Raw genomic sequence first — 14273 nt, forward strand, 5'->3', positions numbered from 1 at the left:
GCCATGGGTTCACATTTATTAAAGGGCAGCTCAAACATTTCACACAAGAAATACACAACCACACTTGAATGTTGAGAAAAATCATAACCTTAAATCAAATAGGCTCTAATATTAGCACTGCATGCTTATCAGAATGAATGAAGTACTATACAGGCGAACCCACTTATAACAATATTTAAGTGCACAAAGATCCCATTGTTATAACCGATAATTCCTTAACTTGGTTGCATGAAATAAATCAAAATAGGGAGATGGAAGAGCTGTTGTGAGAAAACTACCTACAATGGCGGAGAGGCCAGTGCTCCTCCATACACCTTCATACACCTTCCGCCATCCGGCTGCTGATTGTGTTGACTCGTTTAACTGTTTAACTCTGGTTCCTGTGCCCTCCGAGAGCACGTAACAAGCCGTGGCTGTTGGCATTATTGGAAGCAAGTTTTAACGTGTCTTTGCCCCTATTAAAGTCGATTCATTCAACCTCCCTCATACACATAATGCTAACAAGAAAGCACAGCTTCATCAACTCAGCAGCACTAAGATTCCATAGCATACCATTTTTGCTCACGAGCACTGATATGTATACAAAACAGTAAATCAGACTTCATGTTGACATGGTACTAAAAGAAACACTTCTCCCTCACCCTGTAGACAAGTAGCTCATGCACTTCGTCATTCAGTGTCGTGCCATTTTCTTGCATCAGCTTGACAAATGACATAGCAAATGGTTTCTCAACTCTGTCTTTTGCTGGTAAAGTGAAGGAAAAAAGACAAGTTTTCAATTTCTTCCCTCTCTTTATATAAGGATAACACCCAAACCTCATATTATTACTTACCTTCATTTGATGACCTGTGCTTGAATGTAAACAACAGATGAGCATTGTAAAACTGTTCAATAGGAACTGCAATCTGAAAAAAATAAAGAAGAAAGAAAAAGTGGGTTAACACAAAACACTCATTGTTAGAAAAAAGCAAATGCAAAAGATTTAAGAAATACACACTAAAACCACAAGCTATAAACACTTTTCGCAATAGTGCAAGAGCAGATGTGACACAAGCAGTTTCTGAATACTATGTCTATCTGTTGTAAGGTTTCACATTAAGAGACAAACGTGTAGAAAGCTACTTAGAAGGGCCACATGTGATGAACAAGTTGAATTAGTCATCTGTGCTGCTCAATCTGTGCTGCTCAAGTGTCAACCAAGATGACATTTTCAAATTCAGAGTTTTCCAGGTTTTCCCCGAGTGCTCTCGCAAAATTCCCTGAGTGACACAGAACTTTTTTTATGTCAAGACAGGCTGAGACCACGTTGCCTAATGCTGTAACTCTTTAAAGAGCAAGCATGTTAAAAAATTAAACAAAAAAACTATTTAATCCAGTTCGAATAGTAAGGAGTAGTGTTTATTTTATCAAAATAGAAAACTGAAGGGAGAGATTAGTAAAATGCACAGCGAATAATATATGTTCGAAAAAAATAAACGGTAAAGCCCATTCTAAATCAAACAAACATTTTCAAATACGAATAAAAAGAGATGCATATAGAAGCAAATATTACGAGCCATTTCTATTAACTGATAGCAAGCTCATTGGTATTAGGCCCGAACTTTGTCACAAGTGAGATTCTCTCAGCAGCTGGAAAGTCAACCTCAACTGTCCTGAAATACTCTCAGGCCGCACACAATGCCTCAGTGTTGCGTTTCACTGCTTTAAAGAGTTTATTTTGGTTTGGATGAAGGCCACCTGCATCTCGGCGTCAGCCAACACTTTGCTTTTTGAGCTCAAGCTCCTTCAAAGAAGAGGCGGCAAAGTTCCTTTCCTGATCATTCCTCAATGCGACGGTCCCTCCTGTTCTCGCCCTCGTTCCGCCGCACGTTCGCCCCACAGACCATTTTAAGCGTCCTTTTGGTCAGTTGTACTGTTCCGCCGCACGTTCGCCCCACAAACCATTTTAAGCGTCCTCTTGGTCAGTTGTACAGTCAATGTCCAATTCTTCGAACTTCCTAGGGGCCATGAAAACGTCCGAAAAATAGGGCAGTGCGAAAAAATGAATGCGTCTTTTACTGCCATTAAGGGCTCAAATCACCACAGGCACGTCCGAAGAAGCTCTGAAGGCCTGCCAGTGCAATTATTCGGCATATCGGTGCTCGTACTGTGACAGGAGATGGCGGGTGCAGGCGTGTATAATTGGTGAATACGTACTGTGTCCCGTGACAATGGACGGTTTGCAAAAATACTGTTGTGCATGCGCGAACACGGCTGTCAAGAGCGCCCTCTACATGGTTAGGTACGACAAGCAGACAGACAACCAAAGCAGCCCTAGCACGCCTTGAGACACCAGTTTGTGGTAGTTTTTATCGCGGTATTTTTGTGAAAAGGCCGGCTAGTCGTGTTGTGTATTGTGCACAAATTGCTTCACTAACAAACGGAGCACGAGTTTATTTTGAGTTTCCGTCCAAGAAGAGCTATCTGGCGAAGAAAGCAGCACGGATAAGCGACAGCCGGAGATGCCATCACAGCCCACAACTTGCTCGCTCCTCGCAGAGCCGCTTCTCATTGTGCTACTTGCGGTTACTGAATCGTCATATGCCAGCGCTGTGAGGTTATTTTGGCCTGCAAGCTTTGAGACGCTCTTACACGCCACCGCATTTTGCCGGAATGTGGAAAGCTCAACATGGACGAGGACGCACAGCACTTGCGAAAGCACAGTGTCATCACTCAGTTGTCGCTGACATGCAATTATAACAAATACTATAATGTCATGTCGAAAGTGTGCCTGATATGACAATCAGCGCCCTGAAGTGATCGAAACACACCATCCGAGGGCAGTTGGTGTCGCTGACGAGCAGCGCGGAGTGACCACTGTGCGACGGAGCTCGCCTGGTCTGCTCTTTTCTGCCGACGATGTAAAGATATCCAAATGTATTTTTCATTTAGCCCCTTAATATTCATGCATGCATTAAAGAGTTCGCAAAAACTATGCGTTCAATTGCTAGCAGAGGCTTCTTTGTAACCCGCGACACCCACGGCCAGCTAGCAAGGCCTACCATCTTCACCGGTGGCAGTTAGTGCATATACCGTCGAGAGGATGGCGTGCCGTTTGAGACCTTCCCGTATTTACCGTGCACGAACAAGGACCATCGTAATAAGACAAACAGCTCTGTGAAACTTTGCTTTGTTGCAGATGGGCCATTAAAAAAAAAAAAAGAAGGAAGAAAAGAAATCCGAGTGTTGATAAAATTGCATAAACAGGCCTGGAGTGCGGCCTGATCCCGGTGACCAGAACCGGTAAATGCACTCCCTCACCAGAGCAGGATTGGCCACCCTGGTGCAGTACTTGTCCACAACCTCCTATATGAACACAAAAGAAGTATGGGACAGGCCTTTGCCCTGCCGTGGGCGTAACCAGGCTGCTGATGATGATGATGAAACTCTCCTAAGCGGAGCATCATGTTCGGTCCACTGCCTTTGTTGGCAGCCACCGATTGCTCGAGCCGGTATATAAAACTACAGCTCCTGGATGTCGAAGCAGCAGCCGACGGCGCTTACAATGAAAATGGCGCGAGTCAAAGCGTTCATTTTCATGAGCATTTTAGTGTCTGGACAATTAGGCCGCGGTTACATGAACAGAGTTGGTTGTCTCTTTATTCTGTCGGCAGCAAAGAGCTAATAAGGCGAGCCGTCTTGCACGGTGGTCGCTGCGCGCGGCCAGTCTGTGAAAACAAGTGTGGACACTCTGTGACACATTGGCAGTGTGTTTTGATGACGTGCACTCCACTCTTTGTTGAAGGAGTGCATGTCACTCACATCAGTCCCGTGCTAGCATCGGCAGCCTTCGAATATACGATATTTTTAACGTGGTCTTCTTCCTTCAGTGCTGAGCCTCGATGAGCCTGGCGAATAGTGGCAGTTATAGAAAGCAGATATTGCCACACGCAATCAGGTTGAATGGTATGCTTCGAGAAGTCAGAGGTCCATGTCATGTACGAAAACTGGAATGAAGTGTACCTTCAAATATTTTTGCCACAGTGCACACACGTGGTTGCCGCGGCAGAGGCCAGGCAGAAGCTGAGAAACGAAACTCGCTTTATAACCATATGCTCTCACATGCAGAGCACCTGCAGCTTTGCCTGTTGTGCGCCAGATGGTGCTCACTATTTTGCAAACCGTCCATTGCCCTTTCCCACGCTTGTTAAGCTTCACCACGTAACATTGCTATGCTGAGGTGAAGCTGCCTTTTGGGAACCAGCATTATGCAACGCGCCATGCTTTCTAAGCTTTGATGCCAATGGCGAAGACAACAGAGGCAGAGTCGGTACCATTATTGACAGCGGCGAATTCCTTCAATGAAAAACACGGCACCGAATGGCAAGAACATTAATCGCGAACGTCAAAGCAGCTAGGCCTCGGTTTGCCGCGGTGGCTGCCAGTGGATCTGCGTGCGAGAGCGCTGGTTCAAAGCGGCGAGATAATCAGAATGGTGGTGTTGGTTTTGATTAATGGCGTTTTGGACCAACGGTCGCGGCTAAAAGTCAGAAAAATCAGACAGTGAAGGGTTCTTGCGTCCGAAATTTCAGACGTTTTTATAACTCGAGTCCATGGAGTACGTGGTGGTGCCGTGAAGTCGTCCGCATTGTCGGGTATGTCCCGAAAATCGGGTGTCCAGAAAATCGGTCACTGACTGTACATTGGCAACTCCTCCAGCCAACGACACGGTGTCAAACAATTCGTTACGATTGCTGTCTTTTACTCAAGCCAGCATTAGGGCGACTTTCATTCCCTTGCAATAAAATGACAAGGAATATTCCCTGATAGAAGCAGAAATTGCCTGAGTTTTCCCTGAGTATTTCCAGACTATCTGAAATCCCTGAGAATTCCCAGTTTTCCCGTTTGGTAGACACCTTGCATGTGCACAAAACTTGTTTGCAAATGTTGATAAGAGCAAGCATGATAAAGCAGGCAGCTGTATCTTTATAGATGTGCTTGCTTTAGAAACACAATGCACAAAACAATTCAGGTTCACCTATACATAATAAGAAAACTGAGAAACATTTTTATACCTTGAATGTTTCCATCCAACGTGGCTTGTCTTCATGGTAGTAAATCACACTGTGGTATTCATCAAGGCTTTCAGAGCCTGATCCAACACTTATGACACCCTGAGTAGAAAAAGCATTCACTGTCAGATCAACTTCTCCTAAACCTTGTTAAGCACAGAGTTCATCATAATTCATGCAATTGTTGTAAAGGTGACATAACATACATATTTAATGAATAAACATACAAATAAATATTCATATTATGAAGTACTGTTCTGAAGCATATCTCTTTTCTGAGAGAGAGAGAGTGGATGACACCACCCTGACTTCACATACACTGTACAAAATAAACACGACTCTACGATGATCACACCACAAAATGATAGGAGTCTTAAAATTACTAGTACCTCTATTAGGAATGTGCATGTAACTAACTTCTATCGCAAGATATTCACTCATTGCTTCATCTATGGTTCCTCATCTATGGAACTATGACAGTGTTCAAGATAACGAACACACCAGTTTGCCAGACTGGCAAGCAACGTGTTCTGTTGTATACTTACTTGCTGTTGTACATGTAACACTAAAAGAAATGAAACCATAATGGCTATGGAACAAAACACAAGGCACAACACACTAATATAAATGCAGCACAAAAGATTTTTTGTAACACAAAAGGTTCAAAGAATCAATACTTATTCTTACAGGAATGACAGATCCTTTGTCATTGCACACTTTCACTGTGACCTCAATATTTCTGTCTGAGGTCTTTGTACCTTTAGAGAACTCGGCCTGGACAAGTGTCAAGTACAGGTCATTCCGTACATCACCTGTAATAATATAAAAGCAATAGCTATAGAAACAAAGCCATGCAAAGAAAATTAACTTTTTCTTCTACAGGCCAAAGAAAATATTCACAATGCCACAAGCAAGCTTCAGTGAAAGGCATAATGCCACAGAGACAAAAAACCATTGCTGTTTTCTCCACAAGACAAGATGGCATGTGCAGCGGAGAACCTTCTGGAAAGGAAATCTCTCTACACATTACGACAGCTTATTTACAGTTCACTTCAGTGCCTTTCACGGTTTGTACACAACAGGCTCGTTGCTGCATGACATCGCCATATCCATCGCCATGGCAGCCATATCTCAATGACTTTGAGCACGCCCTCTACAAGCAGTACTTGGACTTAATAAGAAAACAACAATGCAGCTGTCATATACAAGGAATAAAATGACCCTGAGATGCTTGTATCCTTAAGCTCCTACTCTATAAATGTGGTAGAGCTCTTCACACAAAGATTATAGTCACATGATAAGTCTCATTTCAAGATGCTACTAACACACAACACCATGCCAATATACCATTAGACTTTTCTTTTTAATCTTTTACATCATAAATATTTTCACTTATTACACTGTACACATTCCCAGCTTTCTGCATAGGACATGGCCGCTTCAGGACAATATTTTCTATCTCAAAGGGCTTAGGCATTTTTCTGCAAGAAAAATGACCATTTTAGACTAATCACAATACTGATAAGAAGTTTGAATAAAGGGAAAATCAGACATCCACCCGATCGTAGCAATTGCTACAAAGGAAACCCATACGGGTTCCTCGAAAGAAAAGCCTCAGAGTTGAAGAAAAATTCGTCCTGGTTCGGGACTCGAACCCGGGACCACCGCCTTTCCGGGGCAGCTGCTCTACCATCTGAGCTAACCAGGCGGCTAGCAGATGGCAGGGCGAAGTCGAATTTGTCGACAACATGAAGCAAAGGCAAGAGTTACTACTACGTCAAACTGATAAGAAGTTTACACACAGTATCAGTGCATGCATATGCTGACTCAGTATAGCACAAAAGGAGAAAAATTTCTCAATATTATATGCTGACTTGTTGCTCACAAGCTACCTTTAACCTCAATGCTTTCAGTCTGATTGGCAACTGTGTACATATTGTAAGTAGATCAGTCAGAAGACCTCTGTCATGCTTTGCCCTTTCTAGAAACCATAAACTGGCTAAACAACTCACTTATTTGTGAAGTCATTTGACCATCATCATCAGTGACACACAAGCAGATAATTCAAAATGTGATAAATGGCTCTGATTCACACTTCCTGTCACCAATTTGATGCCCAAGCCTTTGTACTGCTATGGCTATCCAAAGAATGTGATGACACTGATGCCTGATAAGAGTCACTGATAACACAGCCGTGCTGTACAAAAGGTAACAATACCATAATGAAACCAGTGCTCTGAGCAGAAGCACTGCTATTATTTGGTTTTTGCCTCAGAACATTTTTCTTTCTGTATGAATTTCGTAATGAAATAAATGTTTGTACAACATGTAACAAATTTAAATACAGGCACTGGATGCAACCCATACAGTAAACAAAGAATACTAACAAAAATTCTCCAGTTACAAGCAACCATTAACAACAAAGCTATCGTAATACAGTAGAGAAAACAAACACGAACATTTCTCGTCTCTTCTGTGCCCACATGTCACTGGCGGATCGAGAGAGAGATTATTAAGGCATCTGAGTAATTTAATATCACTGCGGTTCGCTCTGCCACAAGTAGACCTTAACTTGCTAGTCAAGCCCTCAAGAGGCAGAAAAAAAAAGTGTTGCACAATGCAATAAAGTTAAACACCCTCATCCCCCCCTTAGTAAGTGAAGGCAACAAAACATGCCCTTGAGTTTCCAACTAATCCTGCACCCAGACTACAAAAGCATGAGAGAGCAATCCAGCACAACACAAGTTGATTTCAAGGATCATAAGAAACATGCAGACTCACTCCAGAGAAATAGTGCACGATTCATCCACAGTGTAACAAAAAAGAAATGCTGCTTCAAATAAACGAGTGCAATTCACCATCAACTGAACCTATGAAAGCCAGTCAAGAATGACATAGTGTCACTTCCTTTTACAACATACTGCATGTTTATGGATGGTGCAGCTTTGAACCTTATGAATGACAAATACAGAAGCTAGCACATAACTATTTGCATGACATGCTGAATTTTTAATACTGGTTTGGTAAGGGGATATATAACTACTGTTAAACATCAACATTTTGAGGTATGCCAGTTCAAAATAGGTGGTCTCTACTGCAAAAAGTTACCCACTGCTAAATGTACCCCTTCCCTCATTATGTCACAGATCTCATTAATTGGTCAACAGTTGATGTTGGCACCAAAATAGTGAATCAAGAACCTCACCGGGCAGGATGACTTCCGGGAAGCCCATCTTGCGTGCCACAGCTGTGGTCCCAGAAACAAGGTGCGGGTTCTCTTCACGCACTTGCTTGCTGTCACCATGCAGCAACTTGAGGCAGATCCAAAGACCCTGGCCTTTATGTTCTTTCTGGGTCACCTCTTTGGCTGCCAAGGCCTTTTTGATGGCTGTGTCCAAGAAGTCTCGCTCTCCGCACCTGCCAGGGCCCCCCAGAAAGCTCAAAGGTGATCACTCAGCCCCAACAACTGGATGCAAACAACAAGCTTTGAGGTGCCAAAAATGCTTCCTATCCCTCCCTGTGCCAGTGCATTGCATGTCTGGGCACCAAAGATGCATACTATTCACCATAAAATTGAAGCAATTTATTGCACTTTCTTTCCACCATTCAGAGCTGTTACTATTCACAGGCAATAATGGTCTATAAGTGCAACCAGTTTGTTTTTATATTTCCTTCTGCTGCAATGTGCCAGTATTACACTAACCATGCTCAACTGTACACTCAGAACAATGAGAGTGACGGTCCTGTTGCCTAAAGCTATGCATCTCACTGTTGATGGCAACACTACATCCTCATTACACTTCTTTCATGATGCTGGTGATCAACACTTAAGCCATATCACATACTCTGTTGTGACAGTTGGTGCTGGTAAGCCAGAGATCTAAATACATATTACACAATACATAATAAGCATGATACAGTCCTACGAACAGCACAACATACCGCATGTGCATTGGCACATAATATAAAGTCTGCACACACCATGAAAATGAATGAGGAGCCACTTTGTGTTAAATAATAGGTATTTCTAGCTCTCAAATCAGCCTAACCGCAAGAAAATAATTGATTACCACATTACCACTTTCCCTTCAGCAAAGGGAGAAACAACAAAATAGACCTCCATCAATGAAACTGTACTGCAAGCAGAAAAAAATATGCCTGCTAACAAAATGCATCACAGAAACCTGTTCTATACAAGGCTTTTTTCCCAAAGAAACTTGCTATTAAGATCATTAAGTGAACATGTTTGGCATGCACCGCAAGTCTTTACCCAACAAGCTTGTTTTTTATGATGTTACGAGGCTGCTAAAAACTCTACAATTCACTGTACCAAGTGCATCACATGTATGGATCTAAGTGCTACCAACAAAATTGTGTGTTGTTTTTAAGTTTTAAGCATGCTTGCAGCTCCATTCAGTCCAGCTGACTCATATTTCAGGGGTGCACACTTCAATGAAATAGGCAGCAGAGTTTTAAAAGCAGTGTACAGAGCTCACAACTGTCATTAATAACACGCTCATGTCACACTTCTAACATCTCTAGGCTTTTAAAACCTACACTTCTAACCAAGAGCAACAAAGAAAAATGCACGTTGTACCCTACTCATGAGCAGGCAATTTATTGACTTTCAGATGCATTACTACAAAGTATGACATTAGTAGTCTGAAAATGGTATCAAAGGTCACAATCTGCTTATATGGCTTTAACATGAGAATTGTTTTGAAGATGCTACTGCTTTTGTGGTGGCATAAGCAAAAGAATAAGTAATATTAATAGAATAAGTAATAACAAACAATAATCAGATGTAAAAAAATTATCCCTTAGACAACCTTACTTTAGTAGCTCATGAGTGATCCAGGCAATATGATCAATACAATGTAATTGCAGACAAGGTTATTACATCTCATGCCAACATATTGCTATGTGTCCCTCTCATGAAGGTATACTACCATGAAGACATGCTTTTGTAATGTTATTTAAGGCATTTCCTTATTTTATTGCGAAAGCAATACTGCTCGAGGTTTCCGCTCTTGGCCGTCGTCCCGGAGAATCCACCATTGACCTTTAGCATGACCTATGTGTGACGTCATACCAGCTGTGGAAAAGCGGGGCCCCAACTCGGCTCGTAGCGATCGTCCCAGCGAATCCTCCATGCTACAGCTGCGCACCGCTGCCGCGAGGGGCACTCGCTGTACGTGACGTCATGCCAGCTGTGGAAAAGCGCCCCCCCCCCCCAGCTCGGCTCGTTGCGATCGTCCCAGCGAATCCTCCACATGCCGCTGCCGTGGGGGAGGCGCTCGCTCTACGTGACGTCATGCCAGCTGTGGAAAGGCGGCCCCCCAACTCGGCTCATCGCAGTCGTCCCAACGAATACTCCACGCTATGTCGGATGATGTGTATAAGGTGAAGCTGCAACGATGTGCTGCAGCTAAGAAGGGGCGGCGTGCGGAAGAAACGGATGAAGAGCGGGAAAAACGTCCAGCTAAACGTCTAGCTAAACGGCGTGCATATTATGGAGCCAGGCGAATGCGTTCAACATCTCTTGATCTGGGTACATCTACAAGTATCATGCATGCTCTCAATGCTGACGCGACTTTGGCGACATCTGATCGTTTGACAGCAAGCCTTATGGATGCTTTAAATGGCGACGAGACTGCACCTACACGTTCGATGAGCAGTATGGAACTCTACAACCTGAACAGAAGATTGCTTTCGCAATCCACTAGGCTTAGCTAAGCTAAGCCTCTGCCAATTTTTTTTTAATGTGGGAATAGACTTTGCTTATGTGCTGTACTTACTGAATGTAGGGGACAAAATGCTGCTTCTCTTCATCACTATCAATCTTCCCACTGATGATGTCAGTAATGTCCATGGCTGAAACATGAAACATGCTTGTGAAGGAAAGTGTTCAAAGTAATGCGCTATATAGGTGCAATGCACAGGCATTTTTGTCCCATTTGACAATGGAAATATACAAACTTTTGTATGAGTGCACCAAATTAAGCAACACCTGAATTATTACAACGCAACTCACCGGCAACGCCAAATGGTCGACGCATGCCTTCAGATTCACATGCCTTCTTTGAATATAATGTTGACCTTTTGTGATCATTTTCCTTTAGCTCCATGGCACCTTTGTAAAAAAAAATTTTTTTTAATAGAGTATCTGAATGACAGCAAGTGCAATAGGTGATGATGCAAAGGGGTATCACGCATTATGTATGCGACTTGGGGTGCCTTACCAATGCGAATGATTTGACAGATGAAGTTGACTCGTTCTCGACTCAAATCTCGACTGCCCAAGTCCTAAAACAGAAAAAATGTAAATAAAAGGTAATATGCCCGCACATACCCCCTATGGAGAAATAAGCAGCATAAGCAATCATAGACTTACAGTGAACAGCACCCTTAAGTTGTTGAGCTGGTCCAAGTCTTTAATAAGACCACATTTGGCCCACTGTACATAATAGTTCTCACTGAAAGAAAAACATCCAGAAGACATCTAAGAAAAAAAATCAGTGCTGAGTGCGTTAATTGTTAAGTAGGCAGTGTGATGACCAGACCTGATGAACTTCTGTTCTTTGGCATCATAGAGAGTCATGAGAAGATCTGCATCATCTCCAATGCGGCAGACAAAGTTTTTCACAACAACGAACAGATTGTGGCAGTAATGGCTTGATGCCTTGGGCGACCCAATGTCTAGCTGCGTCTGGTACAAAAAGGAATTTTAAAAAAGTGTGAGCCAGCACAAGACATTTGCCCAGGCTGGTCAGAATCACACATGACAAGCAAACAAGGTGTGGTTTAAACCCTTACTTCATTTTAAAGTAAACCAGTCATATGACTCAAGATACTGTTGAAATATTGTGTTACAAAAGGTTTCAAAAGTGCTGAAGTGATGCATCACTCAGAAACTACTAACCACAGGAAAGTGCATTATTATTCAAGACAACTGATTGGTGGGCTAGTTGGTACTGCATAACTTGAGGCAAAGTGCAAAAAAAAAAAACATGAGGACAACACAAGCGATGTGTCTTCGTTCCCTTTTGTTGTCTTCATGTTTTTTTTTCGCTTTGCCTCAAGTTATGCATTATTATCATGGTTGTGCAAATATTCGAAACTTTTTATTAACAATTCGAATATTACCCTATGCAATTTGGTTCTCGAATCGAACAGTCACTATTAGGAAATTAGAATATTTTTCTAATAGGTTTTGAATCACATTGCCAGCAGTGCATGGTCAATTGTGAAACTGAAGCAAGATGAAGCAAATTTCACCCCTGGCACAGTAAACAAATAAAGGGAAGTTGTGTGAGCACACTATGTTGCTCCAGACTCCCAGCTAAACTGCAATCATTCCTGCTTAATCTCGCTCAGGCATAGCATTCTACGATTATTGTTTGCTATTTATCAATGCTGCAAATGTGTGTTCTCTTGGGATTGACACTGAATAAGCTCCATTGCAACATCATTTGACAGTGGCACCATCTGCAGCAATAATTCTAACTAGAGAATAAGTGTTTTTCTTGCTCTGCCATTGCTGCAGTCAACACACATTCTTGTTCTAGTCTCAAAGGTATACACAGAGATAATAAGTTGACAAAACTGCCTTTTTAAACTTCATTCTCATAACGAATGTCCACACATGCTCCAAAGAAACCTCATTATTTGTCCCCAATGCTATATTCAAGCTTACGATGAAGTGTGCTTCATAATGTGCCCTGCAATGAAAGAAACTTGGGAATGTAGTGAACACCGTGTTGTTCACATTGCTTCATAATGATGGGAAAAAAGTGCTTATTATTCGAAAACAAATAAAAAAATATTCTACATTCAATTTGTTTTCAATTCAGTTTCAGAAATTACTATTCACATAACCCTAGTTCTTACACAGGCTGTCCCTTCCTTTTGCGCTTCAGATGCTTGTCTCAAATACAACCTCATGACAGAGCACAATTTTCTCTTCACAGCTGGGTTATATGCACAGATGCACAACTTGAAAGATGCACTGTGATGGTTACTTGGCTAATTAACTAAAGTTTACTAATAATTACTCAATTTAGTGTACATGCTTAAATTGTCAGAGTTGATATCAGGTATGACTAACCAAATTTTTACTTTGAAAGGCAGGCATTTTGGCCATTTCCACTGTTAATATTATTACCTAAACTGTCATTTACACATTTAAAAGCATTGAGGTTGTGTCTAATCAATTTGTCTAACACAAAACCAACCAACATTTTTTTTTTTCACTCAGCCAGCTGAGAAGCTCTTATCGGGTTTGGGAAGCTGGGATATGGTGTTACACATGGCATTGCCACATTACCAAGAGCATATTTCTATCAAGGCATGTATTGAGCGTATAGTGTGAAATGAGGCAGGCAAGAGTGAAATCTTCATGACAGACACCTTGATACACAATCAAGTGACAAGAATTTTACAAGATAGAAGAGCCTTAGTGAACGATGCATGTCAACTTGGAATATAACGATATGGCCTAAATCCTGTAAGAGAAAACTGGTGCCATGTCAAAAAGCGAAAGAGGCCTCTGCAAGTTGTATACACATGTCCATGCAATCTAGCTGCACTTGTAGAACTGAACAGCTTTTTCTTCTACAAATTCTTTGAGCAACGAAGATTCCGTCTGTAGCCACCACGCTGAACGAACTGTGGCCAAAATTTGGTTCAACCCTGGCTACTTCCTGCATGAGGCATATGCACATGTCGCCGCTCCCACATGCATCTTCCACACTGTGGCTTCCCACCGCTGCCACTTCATGTCTGAAATCTCTGCTTGAGAAATGCTTGCAAGACAGCGAGCCTCCTTCAGCACAGCCGAGATGTCTGCTGGAATGATCGCATGCTAGAAAATGCCACACCGTGGCCAATATTTGCTTTGAGGATGGACTGCACCATCATGGTACAAGAGTTTTCACAGTGTGAAACTTCCAGCAGTGCTGGAGGCTTTCACAATTAGTATGTATGCAACATGCAATTGCTTTAAACATTCACCCAATGTAAAAACAAAGAAAAACAGGCTATACATAAAGTTCTGGAGACCAAAAGAAAGGCAAGCTATCAGCAATGTAAGGAACTGAACATAGGCTGCGTTGGAAGCAGTGGGCGCTCTGTCAGCAAGGTCAACACCGAGAATGCCCTTGTTTACTGACTAGCAAAATTACAGTGTTGTCTTCAACTCTGTGGATCAGTGAAATGAAGAC

General features: G+C 42.3%; 1 protein-coding gene across 3 annotated transcripts in view; it reads right to left on the minus strand.

Annotated features, from left to right (window-relative positions):
- Positions 1 to 14273, minus strand: part of mbc (dedicator of cytokinesis protein myoblast city) — a 91715-nt gene that overhangs the window by 73415 nt on the left and 4027 nt on the right. For all 3 annotated transcript variants that reach the window (XM_075676394.1, XM_075676393.1, XM_075676392.1), the window contains exons 8-17: positions 11616 to 11761; positions 11447 to 11528; positions 11295 to 11358; positions 11087 to 11185; positions 10851 to 10926; positions 8258 to 8469; positions 5740 to 5864; positions 5056 to 5154; positions 834 to 906; positions 642 to 745 (exon numbers count right to left, since the gene is read on the minus strand). In XM_075676394.1, coding sequence (XP_075532509.1) covers positions 642 to 745; positions 834 to 906; positions 5056 to 5154; positions 5740 to 5864; positions 8258 to 8469; positions 10851 to 10926; positions 11087 to 11185; positions 11295 to 11358; positions 11447 to 11528; positions 11616 to 11761 — 1080 coding nt within the window. The remainder of the gene's footprint in view (positions 1 to 641; positions 746 to 833; positions 907 to 5055; positions 5155 to 5739; positions 5865 to 8257; positions 8470 to 10850; positions 10927 to 11086; positions 11186 to 11294; positions 11359 to 11446; positions 11529 to 11615; positions 11762 to 14273) is intronic.

The sequence above is a fragment of the Dermacentor variabilis genome, unplaced genomic scaffold, assembly GCF_050947875.1.
Source record: "Dermacentor variabilis isolate Ectoservices unplaced genomic scaffold, ASM5094787v1 scaffold_12, whole genome shotgun sequence".
Taxonomy (NCBI): Eukaryota; Metazoa; Arthropoda; class Arachnida; order Ixodida; family Ixodidae; genus Dermacentor; species Dermacentor variabilis.